The sequence below is a fragment of the Salmo salar genome, chromosome ssa14 (genome assembly GCF_905237065.1).
Source record: "Salmo salar chromosome ssa14, Ssal_v3.1, whole genome shotgun sequence".
Lineage (NCBI taxonomy): Eukaryota > Metazoa > Chordata > Actinopteri > Salmoniformes > Salmonidae > Salmo > Salmo salar.
In genome coordinates this window covers 51,479,921-51,505,585 of record NC_059455.1, presented here as the reverse complement: position 1 = coordinate 51,505,585, position 25,665 = coordinate 51,479,921, and the positions used below count along the sequence as shown (strand labels likewise).

The following is a 25,665-nucleotide window of genomic DNA, read 5'->3' as shown; positions in this document are numbered from 1 at the left end:
AACAATCGAAAAAAATTCGAAAAACGGTCCAGAAACCACTTTTTTAAGGGTTGATAAGTTTTCAAAAAAAATGTCATATCAAAATCTGACCCTTGGGTGTAGACTTGGGTATCATTTGCTGTATGAAAATCCACGGTGGAGCGCGCTCGCCATCTAAAGGAAATTCGGGGTGTTACAATTGGCAATTGCCATCGGAAAATTGCCATATGATTTGCACGGAGATGGACCGCTTTCGGTGGTATTTACAATCGTGTGTATGATTCGTGCTATGCCAATATGTTCCCATGTTATTTTGTACAAATCAGGGGGGTTTTCCCTTACCTTCTCTGTCCTCCTCCTCTCCTCCCCCCTCCTCTCTTCTCTCCCTTACCTTCTCTTCGTCCACATCTGTTACCTCTCCTCCCCCTCCTCTCCTCCACCCTCCTCTCCCTTACCTTCTCTTCGTCCACATCTGTTCAAAGGCGTCGGCCAGCTCCACGTTGCTGATCTCTTCAGAGTCCTGGAACTTCAGGAAGCCGTTCCCACCGTGGCCTGTCAATCAACCCATCAATCAATCCATCCATCCATCCATCAAAGTACTGTGCACGCGTCTGTATACATGTGTCTGTCTGTCTGCCTGCCTGCCTGCCTGCCTGCCTGCCTGCCTGCCTGCCTGCGTGCGTGCGTGTGTGGCGTGTGTGTACCAGTGAGGTAGATGAGGATGTTGCTGTGGTCGTCAGAGAGGAGGCGTTTGGAGCGCGGGGTGCTGGGTGGCAGCCTTCCCGTCAGAACACGGAGGAAGTTCTCAACGGTCACCTGAAAACAGAAAGAGAGAGCACACAATGTGAGAGGGAGAGAGAGAGAGAGAGCACACAATGTGAGGGAGAGAGAGAGAGAGAGCACACAATGTGAGAGGGAGAGAGAGAGAGCACACAATGTGAGGGAGAGAGAGAGAGAGCACACACAATGTGAGGGAGAGAGAGAGAGCACACACAATGTGAGGGAGAGAGAGAGAGCACACAATGTGAGGGAGAGAGAGAGAGCACACAATGTGAGGGGGAGAGAGAGAGAGCACACAATGTGAGGGGGAGAGAGAGAGAGAGCACACAATGTGAGGGGGAGCGAGAGAGCACCCAATGTGAGGGAGAGACAGAGAGAGCACACAATGTGAGGGGGAGAGAGAGAGAGCACACAATGTGAGGGGGAGAGAGAGAGAGCACACAATGTGAGGGGGAGAGAGAGAGAGCACACAATGTGAGGGGGAGAGAGAGAGAGCACACAATGTGAGGGGGAGAGAGAGAGAGCACACAATGTGAGGGGGAGAGAGAGAGAGCACACAATGTGAGGGGGAGAGAGAGAGAGCACACAATGTGAGGGGGAGAGAGAGAGAGCACACAATGTGAGGGGGAGAGAGAGAGAGCACACAATGTGAGGGGGAGAGAGAGAGAGCACACAATGTGAGGGGGAGAGAGAGAGAGCACACAATGTGAGGGGGAGAGAGAGAGAGCACACAATGTGAGGGGAGAGAGAGAGAGCACACAATGTGAGGGGGAGAGAGAGAGCACACAATGTGAGGGGGAGACAGAGAGAGCACACAATGTGAGGGGGAGAGAGAGAGAGCACACAATGTGAGGGGGAGAGAGAGAGAGCACACAATGTGAGGGGAGAGAGAGAGAGAGCACACAATGTAAGGGGAGAGAGAGAGAGAGAGCACACAATGTGAGGGGGAGAGAGAGAGCACACAATGTGAGGGGGAGAGAGAGAGCGCACAATGTGAGGGGAGAGAGAGCGCACAATGTTAGGGGGAGAGAGAGAGAGCACAATGTTAGGGGGAGAGAGAGAGAGCACAATGTTAGGGGGAGAGAGAGAGAGCACAATGTTAGGGGGAGAGAGAGAGAGCACAATGTGAGGGGGAGAGAGAGAGCACACAATGTGAGGGGGAGAGAGAGAGCACACAATGTGAGGGAGAGAGAGAGAGCACACAATGTGAGGGAGAGAGAGAGAGCACACAATGTGAGTGGGAGAGAGAGAGCACACACATCCTCCGAGAGCAACTTCTCCCAACCATCCAGGAACAGTTTGGTGACAAACAATCCCTTTTCCAGCATGATGGAGCACCTTGCCGAAAGGCAAAAGTGATAACTAAGTGGCTCGGGGAACAAAATATCGATATTTTGGGTCCATGGCCAGGAAACTCCCCAGACCTTAATCCCATTGAGAACTTGTGGTCAATCCTCAAGAGGCGGGTGGACAAACAAAAACCCACAAATTCTGACAAACTCCAAGCATTGATTATGCAAGAATGAGCTGCCATCAGTCAGGATGTGGCCCAGAAGTTAATTGACAGCATGCCAAGGCGGATTGCAGAGGTCTTGAAAAAGAAGGGTCAACACTGCAAATATTGACTCTTTGCATCAACTTCATGTAATTGTCAATAAAAGCCTTTTGCACTTATGAAATGCTTGTAATTATACTTCAGTATTCCATAGTAACATCCGACAAAAATATCTAAAGACACTGAAGCAGCAAACTTTGTGGAAATTAATATTTGTGTCATTCTCAAAACTTTTGGCCACGACTGTAGATTGATGGGGGGGAAAAAAACAATTGAATCCATTTTAGAATAAGGCTGTAACGTAACAAAATATGGAAAAAGTAAAGGGGTCTGAATACTTTCCAGAATGCACTGTATACTGCTCTCTGGTGTAAATGGAAGGTGCACACAAAACAAAAGGAGACGAGACCAAATAGACAGCATGAGAACAAGCGGACAAACGCTCATAAAAGTACAGAAGGAAGAAAAATATATATATTCTGCGATAAGACATTTGGAATATCGCACAAAAAACATCCACAAGCTTGATTCAATGGGATGTGTTTTTGGGGTACAACATTTGTACAGTTAAAAATTACAAATCCGAGGTGTGTATTCTACGCCGTTAAAACACACTCACCTCGTAACCACGGTAATCCACCTCCACGTCATCTCCGTACACGTTGAGCTCCATGTTCTTGTGACTGAACACCGTGGCCGGCTTTGGGTTTCTATGGTTACACGCCATGTCGTCGGCCAGCATCAAAACTATGTGACTGGAGAGAAGGTAGGTAGGGAGGGAGGAAGGAAGGAAGGAAGGAGGGAAGTAAAGAGAGAGAGGGGAGGGGACCAGTTATAACATGTCCATCTTTGACCTGTTTATATGTCACCTGTGGTGGAGCGGCACTCTGTCAGACAGAGACAGACCCCGGGGTGGAGCGGCGCTCTGTCAGACAGAGACAGACCCCGGGGGTGGAGCGGCGCTCTGTCAGACAGAGACAGACCCCGGGGTGGAGCGGCGCTCTGTCAGACAGAGATAGACCCCGTGGTGGAGCGGCGCTCTGTCAGACAGAGACAGACCCCGTGGTGGAGCGGCGCTCTGTCAGACAGAGACAGACCCCGGGGTCCATAACTGGTATAGATTAGTGTTCGCATGGTATACCGGTACCACAGTTATATCACGTTACCAAAACATTGTGATACCAAAATTTTAGAATACCGTAGTACCGTTTCATATGATACAATCAACTCTTTCCAGCCCTACCGAACTACTCACCTGCTTCACTCAGCATCCCCTACCAGTCCTCACTCACCCGCTTCTCTCAGCATCCCCTACCAGCCCTCACTCACCTGCTTCTCTCAGCATCCCCTACCAGTCCTCACTCACCTGTTTCTCTCAGCATCCACCTACCAGCCCTCACTCACCCGTTTCTCTCGGCATCCCCTACCAGCCCTCACTCACCTGCTTCTCTCAGCATCCCCTACCAGTCCTCACTCACCTGCTTCTCTCCGTCCGCTCTTTACGTGCGTCTAAAACTCCACCAGTTTTAAATAATATATAATTTAGCCGTGATGCAGCCCCAGACCTTGAGGACAGTTCTGTTAGATGTACACACTGTTACATTGGATCAGCGTGCAAAGTGAGCAACGTTGATATATTGTATAATTAAAATTGCCTGTTATAGCTAGAGAGCACAGACCAGTCTGAGTAAACTATGAAAGGTCATTGTCATGCAGCCTCAGTGTCAGAGGGACAATGAAGTGTTGTCCCCCTGACTGACATACAGATCATTATGTAGTGTTGTCCCTTGACTGAAATACTTATCATTATGTAGTGTTGTCCCCTGACTGACATAATGATCATTATGTAGTGTTGTCCCCCTGACTGACATACTTATCATTATGTAGTGTTGTCCCCCTGACTGTCATACAGATCATTATGTAGTGTTGTCCCCCTGACTGTCATACAGATCATTATGTAGTGTTGTCCCCTGACTGACATACAGATCATTATGTAGTGTTGTCCCCCTGACTGACACAATGACATACAGATCATTATGTAGTGTTGTCCCCTGACTGACATACAGATCATTATGTAGCGTTGTCCCCTGACTGACATACAGATCATTATGTAGCGTTGTCCCCTGACTGACATACAGATCATTATGTAGTGTTGTCCCCTGACTGACATACAGATCATTATGTAGTGTTGTCCCCTGACTGACATACAGATCATTATGTAGTGTTGTCCCCTGACTGACATACAGATCATTATGTAGTGTTGTCCCCTGACTGACATACAGATCATTATGTAGTGTTGTCCCCTGACTGACATACAGATCATTATGTAGTGTTGTCCCCTGACTGACATACAGATCATTATGTAGTGTTGTCCCCTGACTGACATACAGATCATTATGTAGTGTTGTCCCCTGACTGACACACAGATCATTATGTAGTGTTGTCCCCTGACTGACACACAGATCATTATGTAGTGTTGTCCCCTGACTGACACACAGATCATTATGTAGTGTTGTCCCCTGACTGACATACAGATCATTATGTAGTGTTGTCCCCTGACTGTCATACAGATCATTATGTAGTGTTGTCCCTATGACTGTCATACAGATCATTATGTAGTGTTGTCCCCCTGACTGTCATACAGATCATTATGTAGTGTTGTCCCCCTGACTGTCATACAGATCATTATGTAGTGTTGTCCCCTGACTGACATACAGATCATTATATAGTGTTCTCCCCTGACTGACACAATGACATACAGATCATTATTTAGTGTTGTTCCCCTGACTGACATACAGATCATTATGTAGTGTTGTCCCTGACAGACATACAGATCATTATGTAGTGTTGTCCCCCTGACTGACATACAGATCATTATGTAGTGTTGTCCCCCTGACTGTCATACAGATCATTATGTAGTGTTGTCCCCCTGACTGTCATACAGATCATTATGTAGTGTTGTCCCCTGACTGACATACAGATCATTATGTAGTGCTGTCCCCTGACAGACATAATGACATACAGATCATTATGTAGTGTTGTCCCCTGACTGACATACAGATCATTATGTAGTGTTGTCCCCTGACTGACATACAGATCATTATGTAGTGTTGTCCCCTGACTGACATACAGATCATTATGTAGTGTTGTCCCCTGACTGACATACAGATCATTATGTAGTGTTGTCCCCCTGACTGTCATTCAGATCATTATGTAGTGCTGTCCCCTGACTGACATACAGATCATTATGTAGTGTTGTCCCCTGACTGTCATTCAGATCATTATGTAGTGTTGTCCCCTGACTGACATACAGATCATTATGTAGTGTTGTCCCCTGACTGACATACAGATCATTATGTAGTGTTGTCCCCTGACTGACATACAGATCATTATGTAGTGTTGTCCCCTGACTGACATACAGATCATTATGTAGTGTTGTCCCCTGACTGACATACAGATCATTATGTAGTGTTGTCCCCTGACTGACAAATACATCAGATCATTATGTAGTGTTGTCCCCTGACTGACATACAGATCATTATGTAGTGTTGATCCCCTGACTGACACAATGACATACAGATCATTATGTAGTGTTCTCCCCTGACTGACATACAGATCATTATGTAGTGTTTTCCCCTGACTAATGACATACAGATCATTATGTAGTGTTCTCCCCTGACTGACATACAGATCATTATGTAGTGCTGTCCCCTGACTGACATACAGATAATTATGTAGTGTTGTCCCGCTGACACAATGACATACAGATCATTATGTAGTGTTGTCCCCTGACTGACATACAGATCATTATGTAGTGTTGTCCCCTGACTGACACAATGACATACAGATCATTATGTAGTGTTGTCCCCCTGACTGACATACAGATCATTATGTAGTGTTGTCCCCCTGACTGACACAATGACATACAGATCATTATGTAGTGTTCTCCCCTGACTGACATACAGATCATTATGTAGTGTTCTCCCCTGACTGACACAATGACATACAGATCATTATTTAGTGTTGTTCCCCTGACTGACATACAGATCATTATGTAGTGTTGTCCCCTGACAGACATACAGATCATTATGTAGTGTTGTCCCCCTGACTGTTATACAGATCATTATGTATTGTTGTCCCCCTGAAAGTCATACAGATCATTGTGTAGTGATGTCCCCTGACTGTCATACAGATCATTATGTAGTGTTGTCCCCCTGGGAGCACATACAGATCATTATGTAGTGTTGTCCCCCTGACTGACATACAGATCATTATGTAGTGTTGTTCCCCTGAATGACATACAGATCATTATGTAGTGTTGTCCCCTGACTGACATACAGATCATTATGTAGTGTTGTCTCCCTGACTGACATACAGATCATTATGTAGTGTTGTCCCCCTGACTGACATACAGATCATTATGTAGTGTTGTCCCCTGACTGACATACAGATCATTATGTAGTGTTGTCCCCCTGACTGACATACAGATCATTATGTAGTGTTGTCCCCTGACTGACATACAGATCATTATGTAGTGTTGTCCCCTGACTGACATACAGATCATTATGTAGTGTTGTCCCCTGACTGACATACAGATCATTATGTAGTGTTGTCCCCTGACTGACATACAGATCATTATGTAGAGTTGTCCCCTGACTGACATACAGATCATTATGTAGAGTTGTCCCCTGACTGACATACAGATCATTATGAAGTGTTGTCCCCTTGACTGACACAATGACATACAGATCATTATGAAGTGTTGTCCCTATGACTGTCATACAGATCATTATGTAGTGTTGTCCCCCTGACTGTCATTCAGATCATTATGTAGTGCTGTCCCCTGACTGACATACAGATCATTATGTAGTGTTGTCCCCTGACTGACATACAGATCATTATGTAGTGTTGTCCCCTGACTGACATACAGATCATTATGTAGTGTTGTCCCCTGACTGACATACAGATCATTATGTAGTGTTGTCCCCTGACTGACATACAGATCATTATGTAGTGTTGTCCCCTGACTGACTGACATACAGATCATTATGTAGTGTTGTCCCCTGACTGACATACAGATCATTATGTAGTGTTGTCCCCTGACTGACATACAGATCATTATGTAGTGTTGTCCCCTGACTGACATACAGATCATTATGTAGTGTTGTCCCCTGACTGACATACAGATCATTATGTAGTGTTGTCCCCTGACTGACATACAGATCATTATGTAGTGTTGTCCCCCTGACTGACATACAGATCATTATGTAGTGTTGTCCCCTGACTGACATACAGATCATTATGTAGTGTTGTCCCCTGACTGACACATGACATACAGATCATTATGTAGTGTTGTCCCCTGACTGACATACAGATCATTATGTAGTGCTGTCCCCTGACTGACATAATGACATACAGATCATTATGTAGTGTTGTCCCCTGACTGACATACAGATCATTATGTAGTGTTCTCCCCTGACTGACACGACATACAGATCATTATGTAGTGTTGTCCCCTGACTGACATGACATACAGATCATTATGTAGTGTTGTCCCCTGACAGACATACAGATCATTATGTAGTGTTGTCCCCTGACTGACATACAGATCATTATGTAGTGTTGTCCCCTGACTGACATACAGATCATTATGTAGTGTTGTCCCCTGACTGACATACAGATCATTATGTAGTGTTGTCCCCTGACTGACATACAGATCATTATGTAGTGTTGTCCCCTGACTGACATACAGATCATTATGTAGTGTTGTCCCCTGACTGACATACAGATCATTATGTAGTGTTGTCCCCCTGACTGACATACAGATCATTATGTAGTGTTGTCCCCTGACTGACATACAGATCATTATGTAGTGTTGTCCCCTGACTGACATACAGATCATTATGTAGTGTTGTCCCCTGACTGACATACAGATCATTATGTAGTGTTGTCCCCTGACTGACATACAGATCATTATGTAGTGTTGTCCCCTGACTGACATACAGATCATTATGTAGTGTTGTCCCCTGACTGACATACAGATCATTATGTAGTGTTGTCCCCTGACTGACATACAGATCATTATGTAGTGTTGTCCCCTGACTGACATACAGATCATTATGTAGTGTTGTCCCCTGACTGACATACAGATCATTATGTAGTGTTGTCCCCTGACTGACATACAGATCATTATGTAGTGTTGTCCCCCTGACTGACATACAGATCATTATGTAGTGTTGTCCCCTGACTGACATACAGATCATTATGTAGTGTTGTCCCCTGACTGACATACAGATCATTATGTAGTGTTGTCCCCTGACTGACATACAGATCATTATGTAGTGTTGTCCCCTGACTGACATACAGATCATTATGTAGTGTTGTCCCCTGACTGACATACAGATCATTATGTAGTGTTGTCCCCTGACTGACATACAGATCATTATGTAGTGTTGTCCCCTGACTGACATACAGATCATTATGTAGTGTTGTCCCCTGACTGACTGACATACAGATCATTATGTAGTGTTGTCCCCTGACTGACATACAGATCATTATGTAGTGTTGTCCCCTGACTGACATACAGATCATTATGTAGTGTTGTCCCCTGACTGACATACAGATCATTATGTAGTGTTGTCCCCTGACTGACATACAGATCATTATGTAGTGTTGTCCCCGCCTGACTGACATACAGATCATTATGTAGTGTTGTCCCCCTGACTGACATACAGATCATTATGTAGTGTTGTCCCCTGACTGACATACAGATCATTATGTAGTGTTGTCCCCTGACTGACATACAGATCATTATGTAGTGTTGTCCCCTGACTGACATGACATACAGATCATTATGTAGTGTTGTCCCCTGACTGACATACAGATCATTATGTAGTGTTGTCCCCTGACTGACACATACAGATCATTATGTAGTGTTGTCCCCTGACTGACATACAGATCATTATGTAGTGTTGTCCCCCTGACTGACTGACATACAGATCATTATGTAGTGTTGTCCCCTGACTGACATGACATACAGATCATTATGTAGTGTTGTCCCCTGACTGACATACAGATCATTATGTAGTGTTGTCCCCTGACTGACATACAGATCATTATGTAGTGTTGTCCCCTGACTGACATACAGATCATTATGTAGTGTTGTCCCCTGACTGACATACAGATCATTATGTAGTGTTGTCCCCTGACTGACATACAGATCATTATGTAGTGTTGTCCCCTGACTGACATACAGATCATTATGTAGTGTTGTCCCCCTGACTGACATACAGATCATTATGTAGTGTTGTCCCCCTGACTGACATACAGATCATTATGTAGTGTTGTCCCCTGACTGACATACAGATCATTATGTAGTGTTGTCCCCTGACTGACATACAGATCATTATGTAGTGTTGTCCCCCTGACTGACATACAGATCATTATGTAGTGTTGTCCCCCTGACTGACATACAGATCATTATGTAGTGTTGTCCCCATGACTGACATACAGATCATTATGTAGTGTTGTCCCCATGACTGACACAATGACATACAGCTCATTATGTAGTGTTCTCCCCTGACTGACATACAGATCATTATGTAGTGTTGTCCCCCTGACTGACATACAGATCATTATGTAGTGTTGTCCCCTGACTGACATACAGATCATTATGTAGTGTTGTCCCCTGACTGACATACAGATCATTATGTAGTGTTTTCCCCTGACTGACATACAGATCATTATGTAGTGTTGTCCCCTGACTGACATACAGATCATTATGTAGTGTTGTCCCCTGACTGACATACAGATCATTATGTAGTGTTGTCCCCTGACTGACATACAGATCATTATGTAGTGTTGTCCCCCTGACTGACATACAGATCATTATGTAGTGTTGTCCCCTGACTGACATACAGATCATTATGTAGTGTTGTCCCCTGACTGACATACAGATCATTATGTAGTGTTGTCCCCTGACTGACATACAGATCATTATGTAGTGTTGTCCCCTGACTGACATACAGATCATTATGTAGTGTTGTCCCCTGACTGACATACAGATCATTATGTAGTGTTGTCCCCCTGACTGACATACAGATCATTATGTAGTGTTGTCCCCTGACTGACATACAGATCATTATGTAGTGTTGTCCCCTGACTGACATACAGATCATTATGTAGTGTTGTCCCCTGACTGACATACAGATCATTATGTAGTGTTGTCCCCTGACTGACATACAGATCATTACGTAGTGTTGTCCCCTGACTGACATACAGATCATTATGTAGTGTTGTCCCCTGACTGACATACAGATCATTATGTAGTGTTGTCCCCTGACTGAGATACAGATCATTATGTAGTGTTGTCCCCTGACTGACATACAGATCATTATGTAGTGTTGTCCCCTGACTGACATACAGATCATTATGTAGTGTTGTCCCCCTGACTGACATACAGATCATTATGTAGTGTTGTCCCCTGACTGACATACAGATCATTATGTAGTGTTGTCCCCTGACTGACATACAGATCATTATGTAGTGTTGTCCCCTGACTGACATACAGATCATTATGTAGTGTTGTCCCCTGACTGACATACAGATCATTATGTAGTGTTGTCCCCTGACTGACATACAGATCATTATGTAGTGTTGTCCCCCTGACTGACATACAGATCATTATGTAGTGTTGTCCCCTGACTGACATACAGATCATTATGTAGTGTTGTCCCCTGACTGACATACAGATCATTATGTAGTGTTGTCCCCTGACTGACATACAGATCATTATGTAGTGTTGTCCCCTGACTGACATACAGATCATTATGTAGTGTTGTCCCCTGACTGACATACAGATCATTATGTAGTGTTGTCCCCTGACTGACATACAGATCATTATGTAGTGTTGTCCCCTGACTGACATACAGATCATTATGTAGTGTTGTCCCCTGACTGACATACAGATCATTATGTAGTGTTGTCCCCCTGACTGACATACAGATCATTATGTAGTGTTGTCCCCTGACTGACATACAGATCATTATGTAGTGTTGTCCCCCTGACTGACATACAGATCATTATGTAGTGTTGTCCCCTGACTGACATACAGATCATTATGTAGTGTTGTCCCCTGACTGACATACAGATCATTATGTAGTGTTGTCCCCTGACTGACATACAGATCATTATGTAGTGTTGTCCCCTGACTGACATACAGATCATTATGTAGTGTTCTCCCCTGACTGACATACAGATCATTATGTAGTGTTGTCCCCCTGACTGACATACAGATCATTATGTAGTGTTGTCCCCTGACTGACATACAGATCATTATGTAGTGTTGTCCCCTGACTGACACATACAGATCATTATGTAGTGTTGTCCCCTGACTGACATACAGATCATTATGTAGTGTTGTCCCCTGACTGACACTGACTACAGATCATTATGTAGTGTTCTCCCCTGACTGACATACAGATCATTATGTAGTGTTGTCCCCCTGACTGACATACAGATCATTATGTAGTGTTGTCCACTGACTGACATACAGATCATTATGTAGTGTTTTCCCCTGACTGACATACAGATCATTATGTAGTGTTGTCCCACAGACTGACATACAGATCATTATGTAGTGTTTTCCACTCACTGACATACATATCATTATGTAGTGTTCTCCCCTGACTGACATACAGATCATTATGTAGTGTTGTCCCCTGACAGACATACAGATCATTATGTAGTGTTGTCCCCTGACTGACATACAGATCATTATGTAGTGTTGTCCCCTGACTGTCATACAGATCATTATGTAGTGTTGTCCCCTGACTGACATACAGATCATTATGTAGTGTTGTCCCCTGACTGACATACAGATCATTATGTAGTGTTGTCCCCCTGACTGACATACAGATCATTATGTAGTGTTGTCCCCTGACTGACATACAGATCATTATGTAGTGTTGTCCCCTGACTGACATACAGATCATTATGTAGTGTTGTCCCCTGACTGACATACAGATCATTATGTAGTGTTGTCCCCTGACTGACATACAGATCATTATGTAGTGTTGTCCCCCTGACTGACATACAGATCATTATGTAGTGTTGTCCCCCTGACTGACATACAGATCATTATGTAGTGTTGTCCCCCTGACTGACATACAGATCATTATGTAGTGTTGTCCCCTGACTGACATACAGATCATTATGTAGTGTTGTCCCCTGACTGACATACAGATCATTATGTAGTGTTGTCCCCTGACTGACATACAGATCATTATGTAGTGTTGTCCCCTGACTGACATACAGATCATTATGTAGTGTTGTCCCCTGACTGACATACAGATCATTATGTAGTGTTGTCCCCCTGACTGACATACAGATCATTATGTAGTGTTGTCCCCCGACTGACATACAGATCATTATGTAGTGTTGTCCCCCTGACTGACATACAGATCATTATGTAGTGTTGTCCCCATGACTGACATACAGATCATTATGTAGTGTTGTCCCCGACTGACTGACATACAGATTATTATGTAGTGTTGTCCCCCTGACTGACATACAGATCATTATGTAGTGTTGTCCCCTGACTGACAGACACAGATCATTATGTAGTGTTGTCCCACTGACTGACATACAGATCATTATGTAGTGTTGTCCCCTGACTGACATACAGATCATTATGTAGTGTTGTCCCCTGACTGACATACAGATCATTATGTAGTGTTGTCCCCTGACTGACATACAGATCATTATGTAGTGTTGTCCCCTGACTGACATACAGATCATTATGTAGTGTTGTCCCCCGACTGACATACAGATCATTATGTAGTGTTGTCCCCTGACTGACATACAGATCATTATGTAGTGTTGTCCCCTGACTGACATACAGATCATTATGTAGTGTTGTCCCCTGACTGACATACAGATCATTATGTAGTGTTGTCCCCTGACTGACATACAGATCATTATGTAGTGTTGTCCCCCTGACTGACATACAGATCATTATGTAGTGTTGTCCCCCTGACTGACATACAGATCATTATGTAGTGTTGTCCCCATGACTGACATACAGATCATTATGTAGTGTTGTCCCCTGACTGACATATGACTACAGATCATTATGTAGTGTTCTCCCCTGACTGACATATAGATCATTATGTAGTGTTGTCTTCCTGACTGACATACAGATCATTATGTAGTGTTGTCCCCTGACTGACATACAGATCATTATGTAGTGTTGTCCCCTGACTGACATACAGATCATTATGTAGTGTTGTCCCCTGACTGACATACAGATCATTATGTAGTGTTGTCCCCTGACTGACATACAGATCATTATGTAGTGTTGTCCCCTGACTGACATACAGATCATTATGTAGTGTTGTCCCCTGACTGACATACAGATCATTATGTAGTGTTGTCCCCTGACTGACATACAGATCATTATGTAGTGTTGTCCCCTGACTGACATACAGATCATTATGTAGTGTTGTCCCCTGACTGACATACAGATCATTATGTAGTGTTGTCCCCTGACTGACATACAGATCATTATGTAGTGTTGTCCCCTGACTGACATACAGATCATTATGTAGTGTTGTCCCCTGACTGACATACAGATCATTATGTAGTGTTGTCCCCTGACTGACATACAGATCATTATGTAGTGTTGTCCCCTGACTGACATACAGATCATTATGTAGTGTTGTCCCCTGACTGACATACAGATCATTATGTAGTGTTGTCCCCTGACTGACATACAGATCATTATGTAGTGTTGTCCCCTGACTGACATACAGATCATTATGTAGTGTTGTCCCCTGACTGACATACAGATCATTATGTAGTGTTGTCCCCTGACTGACATACAGATCATTATGTAGTGTTGTCCCCTGACTGACATACAGATCATTATGTAGTGTTGTCCCCTGACTGACATACAGATCATTATGTAGTGTTGTCCCCTGACTGACATACAGATCATTATGTAGTGTTGTCCCCCTGACTGACATACAGATCATTATGTAGTGTTGTCCCCTGACTGACATACAGATCATTATGTAGTGTTGTCCCCTGACTGACATACAGATCATTATGTAGTGTTGTCCCCCTGACTGACATACAGATCATTATGTAGTGTTGTCCCCTGACTGACTGACATACAGATCATTATGTAGTGTTGTCCCCTGACTGACATACAGATCATTATGTAGTGTTGTCCCCTGACTGACATACAGATCATTATGTAGTGTTGTCCCCTGACTGACATACAGATCATTATGTAGTGTTGTCCCCTGACTGACATACAGATCATTATGTAGTGTTGTCCCCTGACTGACATGACACAGATCATTATGTAGTGTTGTCCCCTGACTGACATACAGATCATTATGTAGTGTTGTCCCCCTGACTGACATACAGATCATTATGTAGTGTTGTCCCCTGACTGACATACAGATCATTATGTAGTGTTGTCCCCTGACTGACATACAGATCATTATGTAGTGTTGTCCCCTGACTGACATACAGATCATTATGTAGTGTTGTCCCGACTGACTGACATACAGATCATTATGTAGTGTTGTCCCCTGACTGACATACAGATCATTATGTAGTGTTGTCCCCTGACTGACATACAGATCATTATGTAGTGTTGTCCCCTGACTGACATACAGATCATTATGTAGTGTTGTCCCCTGACTGACATACAGATCATTATGTAGTGTTGTCCCCTGACTGACATACAGATCATTATGTAGTGTTGTCCCCTGACTGACATACAGATCATTATGTAGTGTTGTCCCCTGACTGACATACAGATCATTATGTAGTGTTGTCCCCTGACTGACATACAGATCATTATGTAGTGTTGTCCCCTGACTGACACTGACATACAGATCATTATGTAGTGTTGTCCCCTGACTGACATACAGATCATTATGTAGTGTTGTCCCCTGACTGACATACAGATCATTATGTAGTGTTGTCCCCTGACTGACATACAGATCATTATGTAGTGTTGTCCCCTGACTGACATACAGATCATTATGTAGTGTTGTCCCCTGACATGACATACAGATCATTATGTAGTGTTGTCCCCTGACTGACATACAGATCATTATGTAGTGTTGTCCCCTGACTGACATACAGATCATTATGTAGTGTTGTCCCCCTGACTGACATACAGATCATTATGTAGTGTTGTCCCCTGACTGACATACAGATCATTATGTAGTGTTGTCCCCTGACTGACATACAGATCATTATGTAGTGTTGTCCCCTGACTGACATACAGATCATTATGTAGTGTTGTCCCCTGACTGACATACAGATCATTATGTAGTGTTGTCCCCTGACTGACATACAGATCATTATGTAGTGTTGTCCCCTGACTGACATACAGATCATTATGTAGTGTTGTCCCCTGACTGACATACAGATCATTATGTAGTGTTGTCCCCTGACTGACATACAGATCATTATGAAGTGTTGTCCCCTGACTGACATACAGATCATTATGTAGTGTTGTCCCCTGACTGTCATACAGATCATTATGTAGTGTTGTCCCCTGACTGACATACAGATCATTATGTAGTGTTGTCCCCTGACTGACATACAGATCATTATGTAGTGTTGTCCCCCTGACTGACATACAGATCATTATGTAGTGTTGTCCCTGACTGACCACATACAGATCATTATGTAGTGTTGTCCCCCTGACTGACATACAGATCATTATGTAGTGTTGTCCCCCTGACTGACATACAGATCATTATGTAGTGTTGTCCCCCTGACTGACTGACATACAGATCATTATGTAGTGTTGTCCCCTGACTGACATACAGATCATTATGTAGTGTTGTCCCCTGACTGACATACAGATCATTATGTAGTGTTGTCCCCTGACTGACATACAGATCATTATGTAGTGTTGTCCCCTGACTGACATACAGATCATTATGTAGTGTTGTCCCCTGACTGACATACAGATCATTATGTAGTGTTGTCCCCTGACTGACATACAGATCATTATGTAGTGTTGTCCCCTGACTGACATACAGATCATTATGTAGTGTTGTCCCCTGACTGACATACAGATCATTATGTAGTGTTGTCCCCTGACTGACACTACAGATCATTATGTAGTGTTGTCCCCTGACTGACATACAGATCATTATGTAGTGTTGTCCCCTGACTGACATACAGATCATTATGTAGTGTTGTCCCCCTGACTGACACATACAGATCATTATGTAGTGTTGTCCCCTGACTGACATACAGATCATTATGTAGTGTTGTCCCCCTGACTGACATACAGATCATTATGTAGTGTTGTCCCCTGACTGACATACAGATCATTATGTAGTGTTGTCCCCTGACTGACATACAGATCATTATGTAGTGTTGTCCCCTGACTGACATACAGATCATTATGTAGTGTTGTCCCCTGACTGACATACAGATCATTATGTAGTGTTGTCCCCTGACTGACATACAGATCATTATGTAGTGTTGTCCCCCTGACTGACATACAGATCATTATGTAGTGTTGTCCCCTGACTGACATACAGATCATTATGTAGTGTTGTCCCCTGACTGACATACAGATCATTATGTAGTGTTGTCCCCTGACTGACATACAGATCATTATGTAGTGTTGTCCCCTGACTGACATACAGATCATTATGTAGTGTTGTCCCCCTGACTGACATACAGATCATTATGTAGTGTTGTCCCCCTGACTGACATACAGATCATTATGTAGTGTTGTCCCCCTGACTGACATACAGATCATTATGTAGTGTTGTCCCCATGACTGACATACAGATCATTATGTAGTGTTGTCCCCATGACTGACACAATGACATACAGCTTATTATGTAGTGTTCTCCCCTGACTGACATACAGATCATTATGTAGTGTTGTCTTCCTGACTGACATACAGATCATTATGTAGTGTTGTCCCGACTGACTGACATACAGATCATTATGTAGTGTTGTCCCCTGACTGACATACAGATCATTATGTAGTGTTGTCCCCTGACTGACATACAGATCATTATGTAGTGTTGTCCCCTGACTGACATACAGATCATTATGTAGTGTTGTCCCCTGACTGACATACAGATCATTATGTAGTGTTGTCCCCTGACTGACATACAGATCATTATGTAGTGTTGTCCCCTGACTGACATACAGATCATTATGTAGTGTTGTCCCCCTGACTGACATACAGATCATTATGTAGTGTTGTCCCCCTGACTGACATACAGATCATTATGTAGTGTTGTCCCCTGACTGACATACAGATCATTATGTAGTGTTGTCCCCCTGACTGACATACAGATCATTATGTAGTGTTGTCCCCTGACTGACATACAGATCATTATGTAGTGTTGTCCCCCTGACTGACATACAGATCATTATGTAGTGTTGTCCCCCTGACTGACATACAGATCATTATGTAGTGTTGTCCCCTGACTGACATACAGATCATTATGTAGTGTTGTCCCCCTGACTGACATACAGATCATTATGTAGTGTTGTCCCCCTGACTGACATACAGATCATTATGTAGTGTTGTCCCCTGACTGACATACAGATCATTATGTAGTGTTGTCCCCCTGACTGACATACAGATCATTATGTAGTGTTGTCCCCTGACTGACATACAGATCATTATGTAGTGTTGTCCCCTGACTGACATACAGATCATTATGTAGTGTTGTCCCCTGACTGACATACAGATCATTATGTAGTGTTGTCCCCTGACTGACATACAGATCATTATGTAGTGTTGTCCCCTGACTGACATACAGATCATTATGTAGTGTTGTCCCCTGACTGACATACAGATCATTATGTAGTGTTGTCCCCTGACTGACATACAGATCATTATGTAGTGTTGTCCCCTGACTGACATACAGATCATTATGTAGTGTTGTCCCCCTGACTGACATACAGATCATTATGTAGTGTTGTCCCCTGACTGACATACAGATCATTATGTAGTGTTGTCCCCTGACTGACATACAGATCATTATGTAGTGTTGTCCCCTGACTGACATACAGATCATTATGTAGTGTTGTCCCCCTGACTGACACAATGACATACAGATCATTATGTAGTGTTCTCCCCTGACTGACATACAGATCATTATGTAGTGTTGTCCCCTGACTGACATACAGATCATTATGTAGTGTTGTCCACTGACTGACATACAGATCATTATGTAGTGTTGTCCCCCTGACTGACATACAGATCATTATGTAGTGTTGTCCCCTGACTGACATACAGATCATTATGTAGTGTTGTCCCCTGACTGACATACAGATCATTATGTAGTGTTGTCCCCTGACTGACATACAGATCATTATGTAGTGTTGTCCCCTGACTGACATACAGATCATTATGTAGTGTTGTCCCCTGACTGATATGATCCGCATACAGATCATTATGTAGTGTTGTCCCCTGACTGACATACAGATCATTATGTAGTGTTGTCCCCCTGACTGACATACAGATCATTATGTAGTGTTGTCCCCTGACTGACATACAGATCATTATGTAGTGTTGTCCCCTGACTGACATACAGATCATTATGTAGTGTTGTCCCCTGACTGACATACAGATCATTATGTAGTGTTGTCCCCCTGACTGACATACAGATCATTATGTAGTGTTGTCCCCTGACTGACATGACATACAGATCATTATGTAGTGTTGTCCCCTGACTGACATACAGATCATTATGTAGTGTTGTCCCCTGACTGACATACAGATCATTATGTAGTGTTGTCCCCCTGACTGACATACAGATCATTATGTAGTGTTGTCCCCCTGACTGACATACAGATCATTATGTAGTGTTGTCCCCCTGACTGACATACAGATCATTATGTAGTGTTGTCCCCTGACTGACATACAGATCATTATGTAGTGTTGTCCCCTGACTGACATACAGATCATTATGTAGTGTTGTCCCCTGACTGACATACAGATCATTATGTAGTGTTGTCCCCTGACTGACATACAGATCATTATGTAGTGTTGTCCCCTGACTGACATACAGATCATTATGTAGTGTTGTCCCCTGACTGACATACAGATCATTATGTAGTGTTGTCCCCTGACTGACATACAGATCATTATGTAGTGTTGTCCCCTGACTGACACTACAGATCATTATGTAGTGTTGTCCCCTGACTGACATACAGATCATTATGTAGTGTTGTCCCCCTGACTGACATACAGATCATTATGTAGTGTTGTCCCCCTGACTGACATACAGATCATTATGTAGTGTTGTCCCCTGACAGACATACAGATCATTATGTAGTGTTGTCCCCTGACTGACATACAGATCATTATGTAGTGTTGTCCCCTGACTGACATACAGATCATTATGTAGTGTTGTCCCCTGACTGACATACAGATCATTATGTAGTGTTGTCCCCTGACTGACATACAGATCATTATGTAGTGTTGTCCCCTGACTGACATACAGATCATTATGTAGTGTTGTCCCCTGACTGACATACAGATCATTATGTAGTGTTGTCCCCTGACTGACATACAGATCATTATGTAGTGTTGTCCCCTGACTGACATACAGATCATTATGTAGTGTTGTCCCTGACCGACATACAGATCATTATGTAGTGTTGTCCCCTGACTGACATACAGATCATTATGTAGTGTTGTCCCCCTGACTGACATACAGATCATTATGTAGTGTTGTCCCCTGACTGACATACAGATCATTATGTAGTGTTGTCCCCTGACTGACATACAGATCATTATGTAGTGTTGTCCCCTGACTGACATACGGATCATTATGTAGTGTTGTCCCCCTGACTGACATACAGATCATTATGTAGTGTTGTCCCCTGACTGACATACAGATCATTATGTAGTGTTGTCCCCTGACTGACATACAGATCATTATGTAGTGTTGTCCCCTGACTGACATACAGATCATTATGTAGTGTTGTCCCCTGACTGACATACAGATCATTATGTAGTGTTGTCCCCTGACTGACATACAGATCATTATGTAGTGTTGTCCCCGACTGACATACAGATCATTATGTAGTGTTGTCCCCTGACTGACATACAGATCATTATGTAGTGTTTGTCCCCCTGACTGACATACAGATCATTATGTAGTGTTGTCCCCTGACTGACATACAGATCATTATGTAGTGTTGTCCCCTGACTGACATACAGATCATTATGTAGTGTTGTCCCCTGACTGACACAATGACATACAGCTCATTATGTAGTGTTCTCCCCCTGACTGACATACAGATCATTATGTAGTGTTGTCTCCTGACTGACATACAGATCATTATGTAGTGTTGTCCCCTGACTGACAGAATACAGATCATTATGTAGTGTTGTCCCCTGACTGACATACAGATCATTATGTAGTGTTGTCCCCTGACTGACATACAGATCATTATGTAGTGTTGTCCCCTGACTGACATACAGATCATTATGTAGTGTTGTCCCCTGACTGACATACAGATCATTATGTAGTGTTGTCCCCTGACTGACATACAGATCATTATGTAGTGTTGTCCCCTGACTGACATACAGATCATTATGTAGTGTTGTCCCCTGACTGACATACAGATCATTATGTAGTGTTGTCCCCTGACCAATGACATACAGATCATTATGTAGTGTTGTCCCCTGACTGACATACAGATCATTATGTAGTGTTGTCCCCTGACTGACATACAGATCATTATGTAGTGTTGTCCCCTGACTGACATACAGATCATTATGTAGTGTTGTCCCCTGACCTGACATACAGATCATTATGTAGTGTTGTCCCCTGACTGACATACAGATCATTATGTAGTGTTGTCCCCTGACTGACATACAGATCATTATGTAGTGTTGTCCCCCTGACTGACATACAGATCATTATGTAGTGTTGTCCCCTGACAGACATACAGATCATTATGTAGTGTTGTCCCCTGACTGACATACAGATCATTATGTAGTGTTGTCCCCTGACTGACATACAGATCATTATGTAGTGTTGTCCCCTGACTGACATACAGATCATTATGTAGTGTTGTCCCCTGACTGACATACAGATCATTATGTAGTGTTGTCCCCTGACTGACATACAGATCATTATGTAGTGTTGTCCCCTGACTGACATACAGATCATTATGTAGTGTTGTCCCCTGACTGACATACAGATCATTATGTAGTGTTGTCCCCTGACTGACATACAGATCATTATGTAGTGTTGTCCCCTGACTGACATACAGATCATTATGTAGTGTTGTCCCCTGACTGACATACAGATCATTATGTAGTGTTGTCCCCTGACTGACATACAGATCATTATGTAGTGTTGTCCCCTGACTGACATACAGATCATTATGTAGTGTTGTCCCCTGACTGACATACAGATCATTATGTAGTGTTGTCCCCTGACTGACATACAGATCATTATGTAGTGTTGTCCCCTGACTGACATACAGATCATTATGTAGTGTTGTCCCCCTGACTGACATACAGATCATTATGTAGTGTTGTTCCCCTGACTGACATAGATCATTATGTAGTGTTGTCCCCTGACTGACATACAGATCATTATGTAGTGTTGTCCCCCTGACTGACATACAGATCATTATGTAGTGTTGTCCCCGACTGACATACAGATCATTATGTAGTGTTGTCCCCTGACTGACATACAGATCATTATGTAGTGTTGTCCCCTGACTGACATACAGATCATTATGTAGTGTTGTCCCCCTGACTGACATACAGATCATTATGTAGTGTTGTCCCCTGACTGACATACAGATCATTATGTAGTGTTGTCCCCTGACTGACATACAGATCATTATGTAGTGTTGTCCCCTGACTGACATACAGATCATTATGTAGTGTTGTCCCCTGACTGACATACAGATCATTATGTAGTGTTGTCCCCTGACTGACATACAGATCATTATGTAGTGTTGTCCCCTGACTGACATACAGATCATTATGTAGTGTTGTCCCCTGACTGACATACAGATCATTATGTAGTGTTGTCCCCTGACTGACATACAGATCATTATGTAGTGTTGTCCCCTGACTGACATACAGATCATTATGTAGTGTTGTCCCCTGACTGACATACTACAGATCATTATGTAGTGTTGTCCCCTGACTGACATACAGATCATTATGTAGTGTTGTCCCCTGACTGACATACAGATCATTATGTAGTGTTGTCCCCTGACTGACATACAGATCATTATGTAGTGTTGTCCCCTGACTGACATACAGATCATTATGTAGTGTTGTCCCCTGACTGACATACAGATCATTATGTAGTGTTGTCCCCTGACTGACATACAGATCATTATGTAGTGTTGTCCCCTGACTGACATACAGATCATTATGTAGTGTTGTCCCCTGACTGACATACAGATCATTATGTAGTGTTGTCCCCTGACTGACATACAGATCATTATGTAGTGTTGTCCCCTGACTGACATACAGATCATTATGTAGTGTTGTCCCCTGACTGACATACAGATCATTATGTAGTGTTGTCCCCATGACTGACATACAGATCATTATGTAGTGTTGTCCCCTGACTGACATACAGATCATTATGTAGTGTTGTCCCCTGACTGACATACAGATCATTATGTAGTGTTGTCCCCTGACTGACATACAGATCATTATGTAGTGTTGTCCCCCTGACTGACATACAGATCATTATGTAGTGTTGTCCCCTGACTGACATACAGATCATTATGTAGTGTTGTCCCCTGACTGACATACAGATCATTATGTAGTGTTGTCCCCTGACTGACACAATGACATACAGATCATTATGTAGTGTTGTCCCCTGACTGACATACAGATCATTATGTAGTGTTGTCCCCTGACTGACATATGCAGATCATTATGTAGTGTTGTCCCCTGACTGACATACAGATCATTATGTAGTGTTGTCCCCTGACTGCATGACATACAGATCATTATGTAGTGTTGTCCCCTGACTGACATACAGATCATTATGTAGTGTTGTCCCTGACTGACATACAGATCATTATGTAGTGTTGTCCCCTGACTGACATACAGATCATTATGTAGTGTTGTCCCCTGACTGACATACAGATCATTATGTAGTGTTGTCCCCTGACTGACTGAACAGATCATTATGTAGTGTTGTCCCCTGACTGACATACAGATCATTATGTAGTGTTGTCTCCTGACTGACATACAGATCATTATGTAGTGTTGTCCCGATGACATGACATACAGATCATTATGTAGTGTTGTCCCCTGACTGACATACAGATCATTATGTAGTGTTGTCCCCCTGACTGACATACAGATCATTATGTAGTGTTGTCCCCTGACTGACATACAGATCATTATGTAGTGTTGTCCCCTGACTGACATACAGATCATTATGTAGTGTTGTCCCCTGACTGACATACAGATCATTATGTAGTGTTGTCCCCCTGACTGACATACAGATCATTATGTAGTGTTGTCCCCTGACTGACATACAGATCATTATGTAGTGTTGTCCCCTGACTGACATACAGATCATTATGTAGTGTTGTCCCCTGACTGACATACAGATCATTATGTAGTGTTGTCCCCTGACTGACATACAGATCATTATGTAGTGTTGTCCCCTGACTGACATACAGATCATTATGTAGTGTTGTCCCCTGACTGACATACAGATCATTATGTAGTGTTGTCCCCTGACTGACATACAGATCATTATGTAGTGTTGTCCCCCTGACTGACATACAGATCATTATGTAGTGTTGTCCCCTGACTGACATACAGATCATTATGTAGTGTTGTCCCCTGACTGACATACAGATCATTATGTAGTGTTGTCCCCTGACTGACATACAGATCATTATGTAGTGTTGTCCCCTGACTGACATACAGATCATTATGTAGTGTTGTCCCCTGACTGACATACAGATCATTATGTAGTGTTGTCCCCTGACTGACATACAGATCATTATGTAGTGTTGTCCACTGACTGACATACAGATCATTATGTAGTGTTGTCCCCTGACTGACATACAGATCATTATGTAGTGTTGTCCCCTGACTGACATACAGATCATTATGTAGTGTTTTCCCCTGACTGACATACAGATCATTATGTAGTGTTGTCCCTGACTGACATACAGATCATTATGTAGTGTTGTCCCCTGACTGACATAGACATACAGATCATTATGTAGTGTTGTCCCCTGACTGACATACAGATCATTATGTAGTGTTGTCCCTGACTGACATGACATACAGATCATTATGTAGTGTTGTCCCCTGACTGACATACAGATCATTATGTAGTGTTGTCCCCTGACTGACATACAGATCATTATGTAGTGTTGTCCCCCTGACTGACATACAGATCATTATGTAGTGTTGTCCCCTGACTGACATACAGATCATTATGTAGTGTTGTCCCCTGACTGACATACAGATCATTACGTAGTGTTGTCCCCTGACTGACATACAGATCATTATGTAGTGTTGTCCCCTGACTGACATACAGATCATTATGTAGTGTTGTCCCCTGACTGACATACAGATCATTATGTAGTGTTGTCCCCTGACTGACATACAGATCATTATGTAGTGTTGTCCCCTGACTGACATACAGATCATTATGTAGTGTTGTCCCCTGACTGACATACAGATCATTATGTAGTGTTGTCCCTGACTGACATGACATACAGATCATTATGTAGTGTTGTCCCCCTGACTGACATACAGATCATTATGTAGTGTTGTCCCCTGACTGACATACAGATCATTATGTAGTGTTGTCCCCTGACTGACATACAGATCATTATGTAGTGTTGTCCCCTGACTGACATACAGATCATTATGTAGTGTTGTCCCCTGACTGACATACAGATCATTATGTAGTGTTGTCCCCTGACTGACATACAGATCATTATGTAGTGTTGTCCCCTGACTGACATACAGATCATTATGTAGTGTTGTCCCCTGACTGACATACAGATCATTATGTAGTGTTGTCCCCTGACTGACATACAGATCATTATGTAGTGTTGTCCCCTGACTGACATACAGATCATTATGTAGTGTTGTCCCCTGACTGACATACAGATCATTATGTAGTGTTGTCCCCTGACTGACATACAGATCATTATGTAGTGTTGTCCCCTGACTGACATACAGATCATTATGTAGTGTTGTCCCCTGACTGACATACAGATCATTATGTAGTGTTGTCCCCTGACTGACATACAGATCATTATGTAGTGTTGTCCCCTGACTGACATACAGATCATTATGTAGT

At 43.0% G+C, this 25,665-nt stretch overlaps 1 protein-coding gene across 1 annotated transcript in view; it reads right to left on the bottom strand.

Annotated features, from left to right (window-relative positions):
- The window catches only part of pigk (phosphatidylinositol glycan anchor biosynthesis, class K), a 161,250-nt gene that overhangs the window by 92,181 nt on the left and 43,404 nt on the right, over positions 1 to 25,665 (bottom strand). Inside the window, 3 exon segments of the mRNA XM_045694539.1 lie at positions 435 to 531; positions 684 to 795; positions 2,934 to 3,069. Of these exon segments, the coding sequence (XP_045550495.1) occupies positions 435 to 531; positions 684 to 795; positions 2,934 to 3,069 (345 nt within the window).